Genomic DNA, 22,488 nt, shown 5'->3' on the forward strand with positions numbered 1-22,488 from the left:
CCCCATGCAGGATGTGAACCCTTCTTGCCCCTCCTCCACCCTTCCCCACCATGTTTACATGCTAGTGCCCATGGCGAGTGCAGCTGGGACGGGGGAGAGCCAGGTGGGGAGGGGTAAAGTGGTGCTAAGCTCCTAGCAGCAGGAAGCCTGGAGGGTGGGAGCGGTGGGGGGCATCCTCTCTCCCCATTGGCTCCGTCCCCAGCTTTCACCCGCTCGTTTGTCCAGAGGCCACGTCCCATCCAGCGCGTCACCTTTGCATCCCACGGACCGTTCTGTGCGGCTGACTGCAGTTGTCTTCCTGGGAGTATCTGCATATCTTGGGTATATTGTAACTGTTAACTTCCTAATAATTGCCATGCCCACCCTTTTCCCTTCCTTCCCAATGGCTTCAGGGAATGCTTCTGTTCCATTCCAGGTGGTGTAAGGTTTCTTTTTCTCTCTCTCTTTTTTTCCAATAAAGTCTGTGTGTTTCAAAACTGTGGGGCCAGTGTGCTCATTTAGTGACGGCGTGGGTGGTTTCTCCCACCAGCTTGGAAACGGATCTCTTTCCGGGGAGGTGGGGAAGAAATCAGTTCTCAGCCAGTTTCCAGTCCCATTGCCCAGCAAGAGGAACAGGATTTTCACACAGCTGCTTGATGCCAGTTTCCCCAGGGGGAATCAAAGAAGCCAATAGGTGGATGCACAAGAGAAGCCACTGGCCAAAAGCCTCCAAGTGAAAATAGAGCCAACAAGCCCAGCAGAACCAATGTCAAACCACAGAATCCAATCCAAACCAATTTTGTGTGTTTTAAAATACCTAACCACATGAACCCATGAAGCTGCCTTCTACTGAATCAGACCCTCGGTCCATCAAAGTCAGTATCATCTACTCACACCAGCAGGCGGAGGTCTTTCGCATCACCTACTTGCCTCGCCCCTTTAACTGGAGATGCCGGGGATTGAACCTGGGACCTTCTGCATGCCAAGCAGGGGCTCTACCACTGAGCCACAGCCCCTCACCTACAGAGAACTGTTATTAAAACCTAACCAGAAATTTTCTTCAGAATCTGCTGCAACAATTACATTGTAAAGTCAACAGGGAACACCCTAAAACTCCACGCTGCCACTTCCCCCAAAAAACACAATGCAGAAAGATCTTCAAAACAGCTATAGAGAGAACTGCAAAAACCAGAAGAATGCAAAAAAGGTAAAACTCTTGAAAACAGTAAAAACTTGGAGAATCTCCCCCAGCACAAACCCTTTGGAACTTAAAAACCTTTTAGAAACTGAGGAAATGCAAAACAATAATAAAATAAGCCAAGAGAGAACAGCGCAAGAACAGTGCAAAACAGAACCACGGAAAACTATTTTTAGAAGGACCAGAAAGGGGAAAAAGCTCACCCCCGGGAAACAAAAAACACAGAAAAACATAAAATAATATTTTAAAACTAATTAAAAAACCAATCCTGAGGAGACTGCAGCAGCATCAGAAATGGCAGGAGCACTCCAAACGATCTCGCCATGGGGTCCCGCTTGTATAACTTCCATCCTCTTTGGCCATGCTCACAAAGCCATGGAGCAATGAGAGAATCATCATGATTGGATAGAAAGTTCGTGCTCCCCCTAAAGTCTGATTCCATTGCCTGGGAGAGCTAACTCCCTCCCCACTCTCGTTGCCTGCGAGTCCTGTAAATGTGGAGAAAAACAGCCCAGGGAGCCTTAATGTAGCAGCCCTGAATATTCCTGGATTTACTCGAATATTTCCAGATTTTCTGGGACCTTGTTAATCAGTATCCTGAATACAGACTGTTAACGTATTTTTCAGGTATATATTCAGACTGGATATATTGTGTGCACATCCTTAGTCATGAGTATCTTCCACAGTGGAGTTTCATGCCCTGCAGTCAGTGGTGCTGCCCGGCCCAGTAATTCCTTGGGGGACATTGAAAAGACCACAGACTTATTTGGAGTCCTACATTTACAGCTGTTTCTGCTGTTGTTTGGCTTGTTAACTATGTAAGCCTTCCTTCTTGGACATGGAGCATAAACATCTGGGTTGTGTTTATTGCAAACACCCAACCTTTGACTGTAGCTCAGTGGTAGAGCATCTGCTTGACATGCAGAAGGTCCCAGGTTCAATCCCCAGCTTCTCCAGTTAAAGGGACTAGGCAAGTAGATGTGAAAGACCTCTGCCTGAGACCCCGGAGAGCCGCTGCCAGTCAGAGTAGACAATACTGACTTTGATGGACCGAGGGTCTGATTTAGTATAAAGCAGTTTGATGCATTCATGTGCCATAGTTCGTTTTGTCCCTGCGTCCAGAAGGCCAGCAAAGAGCAGCAAAGGGCTAAGCCATGTGAGTTCAACCGAAGGTTGGCAAAGGTTTGGTGGATTCACGTGGTCTCTGCATTTGCTAGACTTATGTCATGCTTATGGTGCAAATCAAGTCAAAGGCAAAGAGTTCAAGCTGACAAGGAAGAAGCAAACACTTTGGCTTCAGAGGCGATTTTTATTTTGAAATAAAAAATACACATGGTTTGGTTTCATGGACGAGATGCCCCTGATGGCTGGTTCTTGGCCTTTTGTGCTGCTTAGAGAAAGACTTTAAGAATACACTCCACCCAATCTCCCAATCCTCTCTTCAACAGAGAGGGTGGACATGGCAGTTAAGACATACACACACACATTACATACACACGCATACATATACCCAGTTGCCCCAAGGAAGGGAGTCCCCCTCACTCCCAAAATAAAACAGCTGCCAAGTGCAAAAAAAAAGTGAATGAGGGGGAGCAGCTGGCAAGACTTAAGAGGCTAACATCTCTGCTACAGATTCAGACTGGATTAACTCTTGTGTACAGTCTCTAAAAGGGCAAAAATGTAGGGGTTTTTATTTTTGGTGATGGTGCTGAGACTGTTGTTGCCAGAGATCCCTGCAGTTCCCAGTGTTTCTTGGAGTGAGAGCTGCCTCTCTTGAAACTGGTTTGACACAGGTTTAAATGAGTAGCGTAGACTTGCCCAGTTTCTTGCATTACTATCAACCCATGCACCCTTTCCCCCCACCCCCCAGATCACAATCTGTAAGTGGTGTCAAGTCGCTTCCAATTTATGGCGACCAAAACTATTACTTCTTTGTCTCCTACCTGGCCATTCCTTAAGATGGCAGGGAATATTGGAAAACACCCTGGAGCATGATCTATATGTCTCCCACCCACCCCATCTAAGAACCCCATTCATTTAAACCTTCCTAATCTAACGTTTGGTGAAAGGGATTGTATCTACCCAGGGGTGGGGGGATTTACCCTGGATCCTTTTTCTGGAGAGAAAACTCCCCCCATCCCCCAAGCAAGCAAATGGCAATATTATTTAAAACAGGGAGAAGAAAGTGGCTAAATGAAGTCCTGAACATTTTAACGGGTAAGGAGGGTGAGAGCCATCTTCTGCTGTTATTCATAGTGGCAGATGGTTGTTACTGAAAGCAATTCAAGATGACGTCTCTACTACTCATTTATAGTGGACTCCGGCAGTCAAACCAATCTATTAAGCAGATCAACTATTTCTAACATTTCTATGGGGGGGGGAGGCAAGCACCGTCCCTTCTGCACCCCCCTTCAAAGTTTCCAGGTAGTTCAGGTGTCTAATTGCACTCCCCTTTAAAAGTGCCAGTCCTTCCCCTCTCCTTTCTCAGCCCCTCTTTCAGAGCCTTTTCATGTTCTTCATATGAGAACATTTTCCTGAAAATTCTGGGTTCAATAACCCCAACTATAAATGCACACTCCGTTCTGGTCTTGCATACAGATGAGAATCAGCCTTCTGTAAAGTAGGGAGGGCAGCGTCTCAGAATCACTCAGTAGCAATTCACCCCTTAATATAGGCTCGGCAACCTCCAGGTGAAGGCTGGAGATCTCCCGCTATCACATCTGATCTCCAAGCAACAGAGATTATTTCCCCTGGAGAAAATGGCTGCTTTGGAAGTGGACTTTCTGGCCTTATACCCCACTGAAGTCCTTCCCAAACCCCATCCTCCTCAGGCTCCACTCCCAAAATCTCCAGGCATTTTCCAACCTGGGCCTGGCAACCCTATCTTAATAACACTTTTTTTTACTTCAGACAACATCCTACAGGGTGGCTATCCTTTAATCCAGCACTTTCCCCCAGTGTTCTAGAATTGATACCACAGTGCTGAATTACTTTCCATTTTAATTAGCCAGAAATCACTAACAGAAGGAATACCCGGGCAATGGAAGGATAGAAAGCAGGGACGGGCAATGTTTTACGGCCAAAAAAGACCACCTACCCCAGTTTACATTCTTCCATATAAATCCAGGATTCTCCTCCTGGTTTGTAGGGAAGAGTACAATCCGCAGTTTGAAGTTTAGATTTAAGAAGTGATGGTTTGCAATGAATCCGGAAGCCTAGCTGGCTGTGAATAAAGGGTGAAGAGGACGTGAGTCCAAAAAGCCCCCAGGTCCCCCATCCCTGCAGTCACAAACTACAGTTGGTTGCTCTGTCCAAACGGTGCAACGGTAATTAGAATTTCCAGAGTAGGCTCCAAACACTTTCAAAGGCCAGTTGTGGAACAGACCATAATTTAAACATATTTTCTTCTTTCTTATGGTGGGGTCAGCAAAACGAGATTTGATATAACACTGGAATAAATGTCACAAAAATGCAAAAAAATAATAATCTCCAAAAGTGTAGCTCTCAAGGATTTTTTTAAAAAAATAGCTTAACTTTGGAAATGCAATTCCTACACACGTGTCGAAGTTTGATGACCAAAATCAGTTTTATTGTGAATTTTATGGGGTTTCAACGGTCAATTCCAAGTTAGTGGAACTGGAATCCGTTTGCTGCCATAAAAGAGCCAGCGTAGTAGAGTGATTAAGAGTGGCAGATTCTTAAACTGGAGAACCAAGTTCGATTTCCCACTCCTCTACATGAAGCCTGCTGGGTGACCTTGGGCCAGTCACGGTTCTCTCAGAACTCTCTCTGCCCACACGGAGGCCAACGTCTCTTGCCTTGAAAACCCCATGGGGCCGCCATAAGTCAGCTGTGACTTGACGGCACTTTTCACCACAGAAGCATTTTAAAAATCTAAAATGGTTTCCCCCTTGAATGTGTGAAATACCAGTTTTAGGGTGGGGGGAACCCTCCTTTTCTGGTCTGTAAAAGGGATTATTTAATCAATTTGTGTTTTAATGATTGGGTGCGTAGCCCCTTCCTTTAATTTTTTCCCTACATTTAGTCTCACTTTGTCTCTTTAAGGTGGTGAAAAGGGAATAGATTCCTGCTTAGAGTAATGAATGAGTAATTCCCCCTCCCCAATTCTAAATTCAAGTGTGCCATCTGAGGAACTTTATCCCGCGCTCACCTTCACTATTTCAAATAAAAAATACAGACATTTCTCTTTCTCTCTCTAAAAATATACTCTCCCTCCCCCTTGACATCCCCCCCAACCCTTTTTCCCCCTGAAGTGCCTGAGCTTAGAGTCTCCCAGTATGGTAAGTTGTACTGGGACTTATAAGGCAAAAAACTGAAGATCCTTTGCCCCACGTTGGCAGCGATTTAGGGGCATCCCTTGGCAGGCTCCCCTCGCCTTCCTGCAAAAATTCCTGTTTGGGTTCTTAGTCTTCCCCTCCCCAGAACAGAGGTGCAAGAAACCACATCCTAAATCAAATAAGATGGCGGAGCAACATGGGTTATTTTTCCTTCCTGTGATAGTCTTTATTCCTTCCCATCCTTTAAAAAAAAAATCTAGTCCTGTTCTGGGCCTTTAACAACAGTCTACGATGCAGAAATTAAGTTGGCGAAGATTTCCCAAACACTTGGCTCTTCATGCTAGGAAAACCTTTACCTGCTCAATTTGTGTCAGGTTAAAAAGGCACCAAAGCAGGGCATGGGGGAAGGGGGAAGGGTACAGCTCTACTGAGATTCCACAGGAAAAAAGATTCGCCCTCCCCACCCCCCAAAGGTCTGGCTTTGGGTTCAAGTTAAGTAGACTCCCTCCCCTATTCTTATAAAAATGACATTACAAATAAAGGAAACACCCACCCCCCAATCCAACATTTTTTTCTGGCTGGGCAATTGTTCCTAGCTAATCTGTAATCTTCGCCCTTTGCTCTCTGCATCCGGCCCCAGGGCTTGGGAAAAGGGTCCTGCCCTCTTGTGCTTTGGGAGGACAGACAGGCCCCACCTGACCTCAGGAATGCCTTCTCCTGGCCACATCCTTGAGTCGGGGCATCAGACTCTGAACCACCATCAGAAACGGATCTTGATCTGGCATTTTTAAAAAGCAGCGCCCCTCGCTCCCGGCTGCCCCACATCTTTCCCCGTTTTCCCCACAGCGAAAGGGTCTCCCCTGTGGATCCTCCAGGAGCGCTCTCTCCTTGCAGACACAGTGTTACCCCCGCAACAGACCTTTGCCGCTTCGAAACAACACAAACAGACCCCATCATGAATGAAGACACCACGTCACATGGGGGTGGGAAATGAGGGGTGGGGGAGGAGGTGCCCTCCCCCAACAGCAACACAGACAATAAATACCCACTCCCCCTCCTGCCCTTCGGAGAGCACCCCCTTCAAAAGGGGCTATGAGGGCGGGTCGTGGCGACTGGTGGGAACCTTGGCTTTGTGGGGGCGGGAAGAGGCTGCCGAGGAGGAGCCCGAGGAGGAAGAGGAAGAGCTGCTGCTGCGGCGGGCTTCGGCCCCCGTGCTTGACATCTTCAGCTTGCGGCGCTTGGCCAGGGGGGCGTTCTCCACGCTCTTCAGGAAAAAGCCTTCGCGCTTGCCCTTGTTAAAGGCCTAGTTGAGGAGAAGGGAAAGTCAAGAACAAATATTACCCCCCTACACACACAGAAGCAGTTCCAGAGTGGGGACAGTGGAATCAGCTCCCTAGGGAGGTGGTGAGCCCCCCTCACTGGCAGTCTTTAAGCAGAGGCTGGACGAACATTTGTCAGGGATGCTCTAGCCTGATCCTGCATTGAGCAAGGGGTTGGACTAGATGGCCTGTATGGCCCCTTCCAACTCTATGATTCTATGACATGATTACAATCTTTAAGTATTAGAGGAGGGCAGGGAGCTGTTCCTGTTGGCAGCAGAGGACAGTGCTTGGTAATTAGCAGCGCATTCCAGGCTGAAGTGCCCTGCATATTTTTTTGAGTTTTTCATGCTGAACTGTGATTCAGGAAGTGACTGAAAAGCCGGCGCATACCTGCTTTGCATTTCTTAAGAGCCCCTTTAACGCGACTTTTTGTATTTGCTCCACCCCCGCACTGAAGCATTTACTGAAAGAACCATGAAAAATCAAACGCTATGCAAACGACCATTGCCAATGGCTATGCAAACGTAGGAGCGAAGGAGCAGGCGAGGGTGTGTGTGGGGGTGGAATTTCTCCTTTTGCATAGGGACAGTGAATAGGCATTTTAAAGGTTGCATTTAAAAAAAGAACTTTGCGCGAGCATCAAAACTGACCCTGCATAAATGGCCTATGGCATGGAAGTCCCTCCCCTCCCTAAACCCCGCCCTCCTCAGGGTCTGCCCCAAAAACCTCCCGCCGGTGGCGGAGAGGGACCTGGCAACCCTAACACCATCCCCTCCGCCGCTTCTAATGAAGTTCCCTTTCCCAGTGCCGAAATCACATCTCTTACCATAAAGGCCGCGTTGACGCCAGTTCGCACGGCTGGCCCTGAGCTCTCCAGGATGTCTGGAGTCATAAGAGGCGTGGAAGAGAGGGCGCTGCCGTCTTGGAGCCACTCACTGTAACGCAAGCTCGACATCTTCAGCCGCTTGGCAGGGTTCACTGTGAGGAGACCTGGGCGGAAGCCGGGGAGGGGAGGGGAGTGAATAAACAAGTTGCTGCACCGAAACACATATCTCTTTTAATTTCTAACCCATACAGAAGCTCTCCTCTCTTCTAGATAGGTGTGACTTTAGGGTTGCCGTCTCTGAGTTGGTAAATTCCTGGAGATCTGGGGGGTGGGGGGGTGGAGCCTTGAGGAAAGCAGGGTTTGGGAAGGGGAGGGACCTCAGCAGGGTATAATGCCATAGAGTCCTCGCGCCAACGCATCCATTTTTCTCCGGGGGAACTGATTTTGGTCGTTTGGAGATCAATCGTAATAGTGGGAGATCTCCAGGTGCCACCTGGAGGTTGGCAACCCTAGCTGCAGCAGAATGCATCTGCCAACCTTTGTCTGGGGCTGGGTGCCAGGATCACACTTCACCCATTATATAGCAGCTGCGCCAATTACCGATTTGCTTCCGGATTAAACTCAAAGAGAGACGGCTTCGACCTTTTAAAGCTTGTCATGGCCTGGGCCATACATATCGGAAAGGTGGCTGCTTCCGCATATGTGCCCACACACCAACTGAAGTCCCAATAACAGGTTTGGTTGTCAGTACTTCAGCATCAACTCAGTCAGGGTCTGATTTAAATGGTGCAGCGAAGCACACATTTTGCTGGCATGAATATCTCGCCCTCACCTGCTCTTCTAAACTCAGAAAGGTCTGGTACGTGTATTCCCATCGATGTATTAAGAGTTTGAAAACGTTATAAAAAATACTGTTCGCACTTTGTTTGGCCCCTTTAGCTGTGAAGACGTCTTCCAACCATTTATAAGTCGTGGTATCCAAAAACCCTTTTAAAGCGATGGGGGTTACCGCACTTCGTATTCCCAGCGATGTATTAAGAGTTTGAAAATGTTGTAAAAAAACATCGCTTTAAAAGGTTTTTTGGATACCACGGCTTATAAATGGTTGGAAGACGTCTTCACAGCTAAAAGGGCCAAACAAAGTGCGAATAGTATTTTTTATAACATTTTCAAACTCTTAATATATTGCTGGGATTACCTAGTGCGGTAACCCCCAATGTTTTTTACAACATTTTCAAACTCTTAATACATCAAAATATTGTCGAAGGCTTTCACGGTCAGAGTTCATTGGTTCTTGTAGGTTATCCGGGCTGTGTACCCGTGGTCTGGGAATTTTCTTTCCTGACGTTTCGCCAGCAACTGTGGCAGGCATCTTCAGAGGATTAACACTGAAGGACAGTGTCTCTCAGTTCAAGTGTGTAGGAAGAGTAATATATAGTCAGAAAGGGGTTGGGTTTGAGCTGAGTACTGTCCTGCAAAAGTAATGTGCTAATCATTGTCCTGTAAGTATCAAGATAATGTGCTAATGAGGGTATGGTATGTTAATATGGAACCATTGTATCCTGAAGTGATCTGTTAATGTGTGTAGTCCAAGGCTAATCTGCATGGCTATTGTTGACTGTTGCCTTTGTTAGTCTGGAGGTTTTCAGAACAGGAAGACAAGCCTTATTCATTCTTAAACTCTCCTCTTTTCTGTTAAAGTTGTGCTGATGTTTATGAATTTCATTGGCTTCTCTGTGCAATCTGACAAAATAGTTGGTAGAATTGTCCAGTCTTTCAGTGTCTTGGAATAACACCCTGTGTCCTGTTTGTGTCCGTCCATGTTCAGCCACTGCTGATTTCTCAGGCTGGCCAAGTCTGCAGTATCTTTCATGTTCTTTTATCCTTGTTTGTATGCTCCATTTTGTGGTCCCGATGTAAACATCTCCACAGCTGCAAGGTATACGATATACTCCTGCAGAGGTGAGGGGGTCTCTTTTGTCTTTTGCAGATCGTAGCATTTGTTGTATTTTCTTGGTGGGTTTAAACACTGTACATCACTGGGAATACAAAGTGCGGTAACCTAAGAGTTGTTTGTCAAGAGCATTGTGGTCAGGGATACTTGCAGAACAAAGGGGGAGAGGCTGGCCAAAAGAATAGCCAGGAGCAGGTCCCTTCCTTCATCATAGCCAGGAGAAGACACCGAGTGGTATACTGAAGCCCAGAGGCAGAGTAACCCAATCAGGCCTGGCCACCATTATTCTTAGCATTTCAATCTAATCAAGGATCTCTTAGACACAAAGGTCTGTGGCTTTAAAGTGTCAGACAAAAGACTGCCCCCTGGTGTTCTTCCCCCTTTTGGATGCACACCTTAACGTGGTGTGTGTCAGGGAAGCTGAGAGCAATGTCGTAAGGGGTCTAGCTCTATCAAGAGACTAAACTCCTTGCAGAGTCACTCAAGACAGAATGGAGTGTTACGGATACCGTGGACAGCCAAAAAAAACAAATCAGTGGGTTATAGATCAAATCAAGCCTGAACTGACCCTGGAAGCTAAAATGACTAAACTGAGGATGTCATATTTTGGTCACATCATGAGAAGAAAACAGTCACTGGAAAAGACAATCATGCTAGGAAAAGTTGAAGGCAGCAAGAAAAGAGGAAGACCCAACAAGAGGTGGACTGACTGTAAAGGAAGCCACAAAATTTGCAAGATCTGAGCAAGGCCATCAAAGATAGGACATTTTGGAGGACTTTCATTCATAGGGTCGTTATGAGTCGGAAGCGACTTGACGGCACTTAACACACACACGGTGTTCTCAGCCTGTAACAATGAATTTTCAACACCTCTTCTGTCTCTATAACCCTCCTTCATGCTCTCCTTATTTAGAAAGGCCCCTGACATTAAAGTCCCTCCTCCCAGCCTCAAACTGCCCCATGCACCAACCGGAAAGCCTACACCTGACTTCTCCCTTGCATTTTCCCAAGCCCAGGACAACCAAACCTTTGTTCCTTTCCCTCTCCGGCTCCTAAACTCAGAGCTGCTATAATTATTCCAAACTGTGCTCAGCTTGACTGCACAGCCAGGGCTCCGAGTCACTTGCCAAACCCAACCCCTTCCCGGGTCATCCTTTGTATTACTGCCTGAATTGCCACCTAGGTCCCTGCTTTGGTCCCCGCACCAAGCGGTCCCTCCCAGAACTCCAAATCTCTGGGTTATCGGAGGACTGCTCGGATCATTGGACACTTGAATACTCATAAGCCACCCCAAGCAGAGGGGCTGTGGCTCAGTGGTAGAGCATCTGCTTGGCATGCAGAAGGTCCCAGGTTCAATCCCTGGGCTCTTCAGTTAAAGGGTCTAGGCAAGTAGGTGATGTGAAAGACCTCTGCCTGAGACCATGGAGAGCCGCTGCCGGTCTGAGTAGGCAATACTGACTTTGATGGACCGAGGGTCTGATTCAGTATAAGGCAGCTTCAATGTATTCATGTGTATGTGGAAAAGGTTGGGTAATATTTCCTGCCATTCGCCTTGCTGTCTATTCTCTTCCTTTCTCCCTCTTAAGTCTTCCACCCTTTGAAGGTGTGCTGGCTTCACTTCAAAAAGTGGACAGAATGGAGCAGGTGCAGAGGAGAGCAATGAGGATGATCGGGGCCTGGAGACCAAGCCCCACGAGGAAAGGCTGAGGGAGTTGGGAATGTTCAGTCTGGAGAAGAGGAGGTTGAGGGGGGACGTGATTGGCCTCTTGAAGTATCTGAAAGGCGGTCACTTAGAGGAGGGCAGGGAGCTGTTCCTGTTGGCAGCAGAGGATAGGACTCACAATAATGGGTTTAAATTACAGGCAGAAAGGTACCGGCTGGACATTAGGAAGAATTTTTTTACAGTAAGAGTAGTTCAGAAGTGGAATCGGCTGCCTGGGGATGAGGTGAGCTCTCCCTCTCTGGCAGTCTTCAAGCAGTGGCTAAACGAACACTTATCAGGGATGCTCTAGGACCGGTTGATCATGCATTGAGCAGAGGGGTTGGACTAGATAGTCTGTAGGGCCCCTTCCAACTCTACGATTCTATGTTGCACATGGGTTTTGCAAATCTGTACAGGCATTTTAGCATTCTATGCTGTAGATACTTGAATGTTACTTTTACTACAGGCTTGTACCCCTGTTCCTGCTCCATAAACTATCCCTGATTATTCTGCTAAATTCCTGCCTTTATTTTTCCTGAAGCCTCGGCGCTTCATCCTTTCATTTTGAAGATCCCTACAAATGTGCATGTTGTTCCCTTTAGATTACTGAGCCCAGAAGAAGAGTTGGTTTTTATATGCCGACTTTCTCTACCATTTAAGGGAAACTCAAACCGGCTTACAATCACCTTCTCTCCCCCTCCCCACAACAGACACACTGTGAGGTAGGTGGGACTGAGAGAGCTCTAAGAGAACTGTGACTAGCCCATGGTCACCCAGCTGGCTTCATGTGGAGGAGTGGGGAAACAAACCCAGTTCACCAGATTAGCCTCCGCCTCCCATGTGGAGGAGTGGGGAATCAAACCTGGTTCTCCAGATCAGATTCCACCACTCCAAACCACCACTCTTAACCACTACACCATGCTGGCTCCTTTAAAATAGGAGTGAGAGGTGGTGGAAGAGAAGTTTCTCTCTTTTGCTTGGTTTCCCCAGAGTGAATTTGGTTCCAAGTAACATGCAGGCCCTATTCACACAGACCCATTCCTAGCGTACATACATCTTCTTCAGCACTACATGCTGGCACGCTGGCATGGTAAGAAGAAGAGAGAGAAGAAGAGGGTTTTTTTATATGCCGACTTTCTCTACCACTTAAGGGAGACTCAAACCGGCTTACAATCACCTTCCCTTCCCCTCCCCACAACAGACACCCTGTGAGGTAGGTGAGGCTGAGACAGTGTGACTAGCCCAAGGTCACCCAGCTGCCTTTATGTGTAGGAGTGGGGAAACAAATCCAGTTCACCAGATTAGCCTCCGCAGCTCATGTGGAGGAGTGGGGAATCAAACCCAGTTCTCCAGATCAGACTCCACAGCTCCAAACCACCGCTCTTAACCACTACACCATGCTGGTAAAAGAACTTGCCCGTGGAACCTTTGTCAGGGTGTTGTGTCTCCTTTAAACTGGGCTGTATTTGCGCAAAGCAGCTCTGTGTCTTGCACATGCAAACCCCCACAGGGAAGTGCGCAGGCATTGCCAGCATCACAAACCTAAAATCAATCCTAACTCTGACTTGGCAAGGAAGCAAACCTTCTCCGTAGCAACTCCCGCTCCATGGCATGGTCTCCTCGAACAAGTGAGGAAGGCAACCTTGCCGAGTATATTTCTCAAGGATTTTAAAAACATTGCTTTTAAAACAGGCTTTTAATCTTTGGTGGGTGGGTGGAGGGTTGCTCTGATGATCGCTTTAATGTCAGGCTGTGTTATTTTTAATTTGAATGTTGGGGTTTTCCCCCCCCTCTCCCTCTCTTTTTTGCATGTTGTGATTTCAATTGCTATTTATTAAGGTTGCATTTACTGTGAGTTCGTCCCAAATGCGGGATCGAAATTTCTTAAATACGACAAGGAGGCATCAGTAGGGTGAAGGAGAACCAGAAGTCAACGAGCAACAGTAAAAACATGACTTTGGGGAGGGGCTGCAGCTCAGCGGAAAAGCCTCTGCTTTGAGTGCAGAAAGCCCTAAATTCAATCCCCAGCATCTCCAATTAAAAAGGCCAGGAAACAGGTGAAGTGAAAAACCTGTACCTCAGACCCTGGAGAGCTGCGGCCAGTCTGAGTAGGATACTGACCGCAAAGAACCAATGGTCTGATTCAGTATAAGGCAGCTTCATGTGCAAATATCAGTAATCTTAGTATATTTTCATTAAGGTCTTAATCTAGAGACCATCTCCCTTCCCTGGTCCTTTTTCCTGGCAAATCACTGCATCCTATTTTTGCTTCCTGGATGAAGCCTTGTTAACATTTTGTGATTCTCCAGCATGGGCATCTTTGGGCTTCCGCTCCCTCCCTGCAAGGTCCCTGGAAGTAAGATCTCTGAGTGGGTGGGTGCAGCTTTGGCACACATCCGTATCAAGACACGTGCATGAACACTAAGGCGCCACGCACTACAAAGCCTGCCAATTCACTCCCTGCGGCTGATTAAATATATTTTGAACCGCGAACACCCTGTAGGGCAATTACATTTTCCCCGGTAATATTTTTAACAACAAGCACAGTTGTGTTTGGCTTTCAAAACAGCCGAGAACAGGCAGCCACAGTGTAAATGAACACAGTGTGAAGCCACAGATTAGAGTCTTTGGCAACGGGGGGTGGGGGGGGCTGGAGCAGCGCTCTTTGGTTTAAGAACAAGGACAAGCACGTCCCTGTTTGCATCCGTGAGATGTTAGATGGGAGGTTAAGGTATTCGGTTCACGAAGTGTTTTTTTTAATTGACGTTTTATTTTATTAAGAAGAGTTGGTTTTTATATGCCGACTTTCTTTGCCACTTAAGGCAGAATCAAACCGGCTTACAATCACCTTCCCTTCCCCACAGCAGACACCCTGTGAGGTGGGTAGGGCTGAGAGTGTGGCTGGCCCAAGGTCACCCAGCTGGGTCCGTGTGGAGGAGTGGGGGAAACAATTCCAGCTCACCAGATTAGCATCCGCTGTTCATTTAGAGGAGTGGGGAATCAAACCCGGTTCTCCAGAGCAGAATCCACAGCTCTAAACCACCGCTCTTAACCACTATGCCATGCTGGCTCTCTCTTACGTGAGATGCAACTGCTTGTCAGAGGGAATCTGTGTTTGTCTGCAGTTCAACAGTTAGATTGGAGTCTACTAGCTCCTTAGATACCAACAAGATTTTCGGGGTATGAGCTTTCGAGAGCCAACGCTCGTTATCTGACCAAGGGGGCTTTGACTCTCGAAAGCGTCTACCCAAAAAATCTTATTGGTCTCCAAGGTGCTACTGGATTTGAATCTAGCCGTTCAGCTGCTTGTGAGTGATTCTCCTGGGGCAGAAAACCGTCTTATTTGTTTTTTCCCCTTGTGCATCCGGCAGCTAAAGAGCTGGAGACCAAGTTTTGATGTATCAAAAAGCAAATTCTAAAAGCAGGCTTGGAATTGTGTATGCACAAAGAAAAATGGTAGCGGGGGGGGGGGGGGCGCAGAATTTGCTGATCCATCCCAATCCTGAAACAGTCAGGCTAAATTATGCAACACAAGGAAACAAGTGCAGGATTTCTTTAGTAGATGCAGGTGGCAAAATTGTTACGAAGAGAAGCGGTTGCAGGGGTGGAGAACGTCAGGCCCGGGGGGGGGGCATTTAAGGCCCGCGAAATCATTTGGTCTGGCCCTTCGTGGGTCCTGGCAGATCTTTAGCTCAGAAGAATCTAAGACTGGTGATCCGCCCCCTCCCACGGACAGGAATAGCCTCTATTCAAGGCAGATGTGAATTTGTTTTGCCAAGAAAAGGAACCTTTTTTCCCCCTTGCAGAAGAGTCGTTAGCTATGGAGCTGCTAGGACCCCCCAAGAAACTGTGTTAACCTTTTCCCACCCGGGCCAAGGAGAAATGTATTCCCTCTGTACTACAAGAAGGCTACGGGTGGAAGTGGTGACAATAGAGGGGTTAAAGGAGGCAGGGCCAGAATGTGCGGAGGGGGGTGAGTTCTTAGCCAGTGTGTCCTCATTTCATCCCTGCAGGCGGAGGTAGCAGGAGCCGGCTGTAGCAACCCCGGCGTACAGCTGGACGGCTACGCCAGGCTGGTGAACAGACCATCCTGTGCCACCAGGTGGGCGAGTGCGCCCCTGGTTGGATGCCTGCCTGCTTGTCCGCGCACGAACCGGGGGGGTGTCATCTGGGGCAGCTGCCTGCTTGGGGCTTGGTCGGCTAATTTTTAAGTTGATAATTTTGTATGGCCCACAAATGGTGTTATAAATATCCAAATGGCCCTTGGCGGAAAAAAGGTTCTCCACCCCTGCCTTATACCAAACCAGGCCATCGGTCTCTCTTGCTCAGTAATGTCTACCCTAACTGCAGATGGCTCTCCAAAGCCTCAGGCAGCAAAAGGCTTCTCCGAACCCCCTGATCCCCCTCTCAGCTTAAGATTCTTGGGAGATGCCAAGTAGTGAACCGGAGACTTCTGCTCTCAGTGCAGAGATTCTCACCAGCTCTGTTTTCAAGTGCTCTGCTTACAGACAGCCTTCAAGCCACAAGACGGCCCTGCTCAGCATTTGAGGGTATGAGTGTGTGACCCCAGGGGCGTCTCCTCAGCCCACAACCGAGGTCTTCCAGCCTCCAAGAAATCCTGAGAACAAAACACTGAGCCCTTTCCATGAGGACAATTACCCTATCCTGGCAGAAACAGTAGAGTCAACCTGGTGTGGTGGTTAGAGCGTCAGACTAGAATCTTGGTGTCCCAGGTTCAAATGCCATTGTGGGTGACTCTCATTCAACATCAGCCGCTCTCATTCAACATCACCTGCCTCAGTGTTGTTGTGATGATAAAACGGAGGCGGGAAGAACAATGTATACCTGTCTTCCTTGCCCCTGAGCTCCTTGGTGGAAGGGCGGTATATAAAAAAGTACTAAATAAATAATAATAAATAAGCTCTCCACCGCCCCCGCCCCCATTCTGAGACTGGTGCTTCCCACCTTGTCCCCCCAGCCTTATCCCAGGCTTTGTTATACATTCTTCCCCCACCACCAAAACGTGCCCTCTTCACCTCTAACCAGCTCCTTTGCTTCCTCAGACACGTTCTTCCAGGCCTCGCCCTCCAGGGAGAACTGTCCCTCCTTGATCTTGTGCATGATCTCAGCCGCGTGGTTCGCTGCACTCCCTTCCTGGTTGCTATGGAAGGGGACCTGCCCGGAGAGCATGGTGTACTGGAGTAGAGGAGAAAAACAGAAGCAGAAATGAATCTGGACACGGACGCACCCACACGTCTTTCATCCAGCCAAGATGGTCCCCTGTGTTTCTGGAAACTGCTCTTCTAGCACTGCAAGACAGCATTCCCAGATCCCTCTTCACCACCAGTGGGAGGTTTTTGGGGTGGAGCCTGAGGAGGGCGGGGTTTGGGGGAGGGGAGGGACTTCAATGCCATAGAGTCCAATTGCCAAAGCGGCCGTTTTCTCCAGGTGAACTGATCTGTATTGGCTGGAGATCAGTTGTAATAGCAGGAGATCTCCTGCTACTACCTGGAGGTTAGCAATCCAATCAAACACCTCTGTACCCCTACCAAAGGTTAGAAAAAAAGTACAGAAAATTGCTACTGACTATACATCATAACAACAGTGTATTCAAAATAACATTTCGCTACAAAGCCAATTGAAATACACAAAAAATACAATTTACAAGTACAGTTACAATCACTCCGAGGTTGAAGTCTTCAGTTGCAGAAAGATAAACATAAAATGTAAAATGACCATCTGAGTTGGTCATTTCTCAATATAAGCTCTTATAGCTTCATAAAGAAATACTGAAGCTATAAGAGCTTATATTGAGAAATGACCAACTCAGATGGATAATTAAACGGGAATGAGGAAGAATTGAAAGAATTGAAACGATCGTATCCCTGTTTATCTTTCTGCAACTGAAGACTTCGACCTCGGAGTGATTGTAACTGTACTTGTAAATTGTATTTTTTGTGTATTTCAATTGGCTTTGTAGCGAAATGTTATTTTGAATACACTATTGTTATGATGTATAGTCAGTAGCAATTTTCTGTACTACCTGGAGGTTGGCAACTTTATCTCAAGCTGGCCCGACCTCACAAGACCGTTGTGAAGCTCTGACCTTCTTGGAGAGTGCAAGCAAAAATACTCTTATCAGGAGGGAGGACAATGACAGGGCGGCCCTAACCCGTCAGAACTGCCAGTCACGATTTGGCTTTGCTGCTACAGATTGTTTTGGGGTTCGTTATACGGGATTGTTAGGCAAGCTCTTTTCTTAGCTCTTTCTGTTCTAAAATGTAAAATGGCCGACGGTAATTGGAAACTGCCCCTGAAGGACATGGAAGAATTGAAATAATACATGACGGAGAGCGCTGTCAAGTCGCAGCTGACCTGTGGCGACCCCTCATGGGATTTTCAAGGTGAGAGGCGAACAGAGATGATTGACCATTGAATGCCTCTTCATAGTGGCTCTGGTCTTCTTTGGAAGTCTCCCATCCAAGTACTCTAACCAGGGCCGACCCTGCTTAGCTTTCGAGATCCGATAAGACTGGCCTAGCCTGGGCCATCCAGGTCAGGAAAACGATTAAGCAAGGCCCTAGCCCTCATATTTTGGTGATGGAAGAACAGGAAATGGACAGACGGGGGAGGGACTTGCCACAGCCCTGGAACGCAGGCGGGGGAGGAAGCAGTTGGCCCTGTTTAGTGAGAGGCAAGAACTGTGATGCAGAAAGCCCTGGAAGGAAGGAAGGAGAGGAAAGGGACAAGCATCTCCTGCGGACACCTACCAGGATCACGCCCAGGCTCCAGAGGTCGCAGGAGTCATCGTAACCCCCGTCCTGCAAGAGCTCAGGTGCGGCATACTGCAAGGTGAAGCAGGGCGTCTGCATGGGCTGCGAGTTCTGGGGCCGCAGGCGAGCAAAGCCGAAGTCGATCACTTTCACGGGGGCTCCCTCCGACTCGTCTGCATACAGAATGTTCTAGGAGTGGGACACAGTCAAAAGCAGTTGCAAGCCAAGTCACTGTGTTGTGGCTAGATACATTATCGTCACCCCTATCTCGCTCCTTACTCTATCCATCCCTGCTGCTTCTCCTGTGCCCTGACGGCCTGGAGGCTCCTGGTTTTGCATGATCAGTCCAAGCGCCTGCCTGTGCGACAACCAGGATGAATCTGGGCAGCTGGGTGTAGTGGTTAAGAGCAGTGGTTTGGAGAGGTGGACTCTCATCTAGAGAACCGGGTTTGATTCACCACTCCTCCACCTGAGAGGCGGATGCTAATCTGGTGAACTGGATTTGTTTCCCGCTCCTACACATGGAGCCAGCTGGGTGACCTTGGGCTAGCCACACTAGAAGAAGAGTTGGTTTTTAATATGCCAACTTTCTCTACCACTTAAGGAAGAATCAAACCGGCTTACAATCTCCTTTCCCTCCCCTCCCCACAACAGACACCCTGTGAGGTAGGTGGGGCTGAGAAAGCTCAGAGAGAACTATGACTTGCCCTAGGTCACCCAGCTGGCTTCATGTAGAGGAGTGGGGAAACCAACCTGGTTCACCAGATTAGCTTCCACCGCTCATGTGGAGGAGTAGGGAATCAAACCTGATTCTCCAGATTAGAGAATCGCTCCAAACCACCGCTCCAAACCACCACTCTTAACCACTACACCACGCTGGCTCTCAGAATAAGCAAGCATCCATTGGAGAGGCTGTGGCTTGATGGTAGCATATCCGCTTAGTGTACAGAAGGGCCCAGGTTCAATCCCCTGCATCTCCAGCTAAAAGGGCTAGGAAGCAGGGATGTAAAGGACCTCTGCCTGTGGCCCTGTTGCCAGTCGGAACCAAAAGTACCGACCTTGATAGACCAACGATCTGACTCAGTATAAGGCAGATTCATATGCTCACCCCAGAGGGTGAGACTGTGACAGTGCTTCTCCTTGTACCCCAAGGGCCCCGGGCCCCTTGAGGTCTGGCCTGGCTGGCGACCCTTCCTCCACTCCTTGAGGCCATGGCGCCTCTACCTTAATGCTACAAACTCACAGCATTTGAGGTTGTATCCCTCGTTGTGTATTACCTGCCCTTACCTGTCGGGCCTTGCAGTTTCTGCCATGGTAACCCACCCAAGAGATGTGAGGTTACGGCAGCATCGTCCCACATGGCCGGCGAAATTATACTCCCAAGTGGGGCGACTGCCAGGGCTTGAAGCAGGGCCTGTTGCTGCCACCCCCTGCCGGAACCTATTATCTTACATAAGAACCTAAGAAAGGTCATGCTGGATCAGACCAAGGCCCATCGAGTCCAGCAGTCTGTTCACACAGTGGCCAACCAGGTGCCTCTAGGAAGCCACAAACAAGACGACTGCAGCAGCACCATCCAGCACCTAATGTAAAGGGCATTCTCCTCTGATCCTGGAGAGAATAGGTGTGCATCATGACTAGAATCCATTTTGACTAGTAGCCATGAATACCCCTCTCCTCCATGAACATGTCCACTCCCCTCTTCAAGCCTTGCAAGTTGGCAGCCATCACCACACCCTGGGGCAGGGAGTTTTACAATTTAACTAAGCGTTGGGTGAATTTAACTAAGCGTTGGTTTATCTGTTTTGATCCTGTCACCCTCCAGCTTCAGGCACCTGGTTGGCCACTGTGTGAACAGATTGCTGGACTTGATGGACCTTGGTCTTATGTTCACATGTTCCAAGGTGAGGCCAGGCATTCAAAACTGGTTGAGCCCCAGTTGAACTATTTTTCCGTATAGTTAGATACGGAGAGAGTGGACAGGGAGAAGCTTTTCTCCCTCTCTCATAATACTAGAATGTAGGATCATCTGCTGAAGCTGGAGGGTGAGAGATTCAAAACAGATAAAAGGAGGTATTTCTTCACACAACGCATCGTTAAATTGTGGAACTCCCTGCCCCAGGATGTGGCAATGGCTGCCATTGGAAAGCTTTAAGAGGGGAGTTGACATGTTCCTGGAGGAGAGGGCTATCCATGGCTACTAGTCAAAATGAATACTAGTCATGATGCATACCTATTCTCTCCAAGATCAGAGGGGCATGCCTGTTATATGAGGTGCTTTGGAATACAGGCAGGACAATGTGGCTGCAGATGTCTTGTTTGTGGGCTTCCTGGAGGCACCTGGTTGGCCACTGTGTGAACAGACTGCTGGACTCGATGGGCCTTGGTGTGATCCAGTAGGGCCTTTCTTATGATCTTAACCTCCCCCACCACCCATGCACCCTTCCCCTTGCTCTCTGGCAAGATTCCACCACTCACGTTCTCCGCTGCACTTAGTGCCCCAGGACCGCCAGTGTAAGGGAACGTTATGTGGCACATGTGGCTAGAAGAGCTTGCAAGTGAATAAGCTAGTTGCGGGAGGAAGGTCCAAAAGGGTATTTGGGGGGCATACGGGCAGATAAGCAGGAAGAGGGGCACAGTGGTGGGCAGGGGAGGGGGCCGAAGCACTCTAGGAGCGGCGGACTCTAATCTGGACAACCAGGTTTGATTCCCCACAACTCCACATGAGCGGTGGACTCTAATCTGGTGAACCAGGTCGGTTTCCCCACTCCTACACAAGAAGCCAGCTGGGTGGCCTTAGGCAAGTCACACTCTCTCAGCCCTGCCTACCTCACAGGGTGTCTGTTGTGGGAAGGGGAAGGGAAGGTGATTCTTCCTTAAGTGGCAGAGAAAGTTGGCGTATAAAAACCAACTCTTCTTCTTCTCCTTCTCCTCCCCTCTGGCTGGGGCTCCCAGGCACTTTTTGCCCAGCGCCCTCCAAAACCCGGAACCATCCCTGATATTTCGCCACACTTTCCATAGGCAACCTGTACATTCACTCATCTGTTTGCCATCTCCCCTCAAGCCCTCCCTCCTTCCCTTTCCCCAGTACCTCGGGTTTGAGGTCACGGTGCACCACGCCAGCATCATGCATGAAGCTGACGGCAGAAACGAGGCTGCGCATGATCTGGCTGGCTTCTGATTCGCTGAAGTGCTGCTTCTTCTTGATGCGGTCGAGGAGCTCCCCGCCCTGGAGCAATTCCATTACCAGATACGTGTGGTACTGTTGCAAGGGGGGGAGAAGGGGCAAATAACTGAGAAGAGTGAAGCCAGAAAATTCATGGGCTGAGGCTCAGACGCAGCCTAAGGAACTACCCAGTACTGTATGTCCTCAGGTTGCAGCACCAGGCACAGAAGGGGACAGGCATATGCAACAGTGGCCCTTACAAACGGTAGGTGGGATGGAATCCTTGCCCAGGCAACCAAGTAATTTCTTCTGCCTGTTTCCACCTTAAGCCCAGAACTGGATGGTAGAGACCCTAGAATCACAGAATAATAGAATCATAGAGTTGGAAGGGACCACCAGGGTCATCTAGTCCAACCCCCTGCACAATGCAGGAAATTAACAACTACCTCCCCGCACATCCCCAGTGACCCCAACCCTCCCCCCGCCATGCAGGATCCCACAATCAAAGCACTCCTGACAGATGGCCATCTAGCCTCTGCTTAAAGACCTCCAAAGACGGGGACTCCACCACCCTCCGGCAGCACATTCCACCATCGAACAGCCCTCACCGTCAGAAAGTTCTTCCTAATGTTTAGGTGGAATCGCTTTTCTATTACTTTAAATCCATTACTCCGTGTCCTAGTCTCTGGAGCAACAGAGAACAAGCTAGTTCCCTCATCAACATGACATCCTTTCAGATATTTAAACATGGCTATCATGTCTCCCCTCAACCTTCTCCAAACTAAACAAACCCAACTCCCTAAGTCTCTCCTCACAGGGCATGGATTCCGGACCTTTGACCATTCTGGTCACCCTCCTCTGGACACGCTCCAGCTTGTCAACATCCTTCTTAAATTGTGAAGCCCAAAACTGGACACAGTATTCCAAGTGAGGTCTGACCAATGCAGAATACAGCGGTAGTATTACTTCCCTTGATCTAGACACAATACTCCTATTGATGCAGCCAAGAATTTGTGGTCCACTAAGACTCCCAGATCTCTTTCACATGTACTGTTGTCAAGCCAACTCTCTCCCACCCTGTACCTGTTCCTTATGTTGTTTCTGCCTAGGTGAAGTACTTTACACTTCTCCCTACTGAAATCCATTTTATTGCTTATGGCCCAGCTCTCCAGTCTATCGAGGTCATTCTGAACTCTGACCCTACCCTCCGGGGTATTAACTACCCCTCCTAACTTGGTGTCATCTGCAAATTTGATTAGCATGCTCTCTA

General features: G+C 48.4%; 1 protein-coding gene across 1 annotated transcript in view; it reads right to left on the reverse strand.

Annotated features, from left to right (window-relative positions):
* Positions 1 to 6,531: 6,531 nt before the first annotated feature.
* RPS6KA4 (ribosomal protein S6 kinase A4) overlaps positions 6,532 to 22,488 on the reverse strand; it is a 336,421-nt gene continuing 320,464 nt past the window's right edge. The window contains exons 14-18 of the mRNA XM_056853043.1: positions 21,144 to 21,314; positions 18,050 to 18,241; positions 16,316 to 16,475; positions 7,624 to 7,787; positions 6,532 to 6,778 (exon numbers count right to left, since the gene is read on the reverse strand). Of these exons, the coding sequence (XP_056709021.1) occupies positions 6,566 to 6,778; positions 7,624 to 7,787; positions 16,316 to 16,475; positions 18,050 to 18,241; positions 21,144 to 21,314 (900 nt within the window). The 3' untranslated portion in view covers positions 6,532 to 6,565. The remainder of the gene's footprint in view (positions 6,779 to 7,623; positions 7,788 to 16,315; positions 16,476 to 18,049; positions 18,242 to 21,143; positions 21,315 to 22,488) is intronic.

The sequence above is a fragment of the Euleptes europaea genome, chromosome 7, assembly GCF_029931775.1.
Source record: "Euleptes europaea isolate rEulEur1 chromosome 7, rEulEur1.hap1, whole genome shotgun sequence".
Classification (NCBI taxonomy): Eukaryota; Metazoa; Chordata; class Lepidosauria; order Squamata; family Sphaerodactylidae; genus Euleptes; species Euleptes europaea.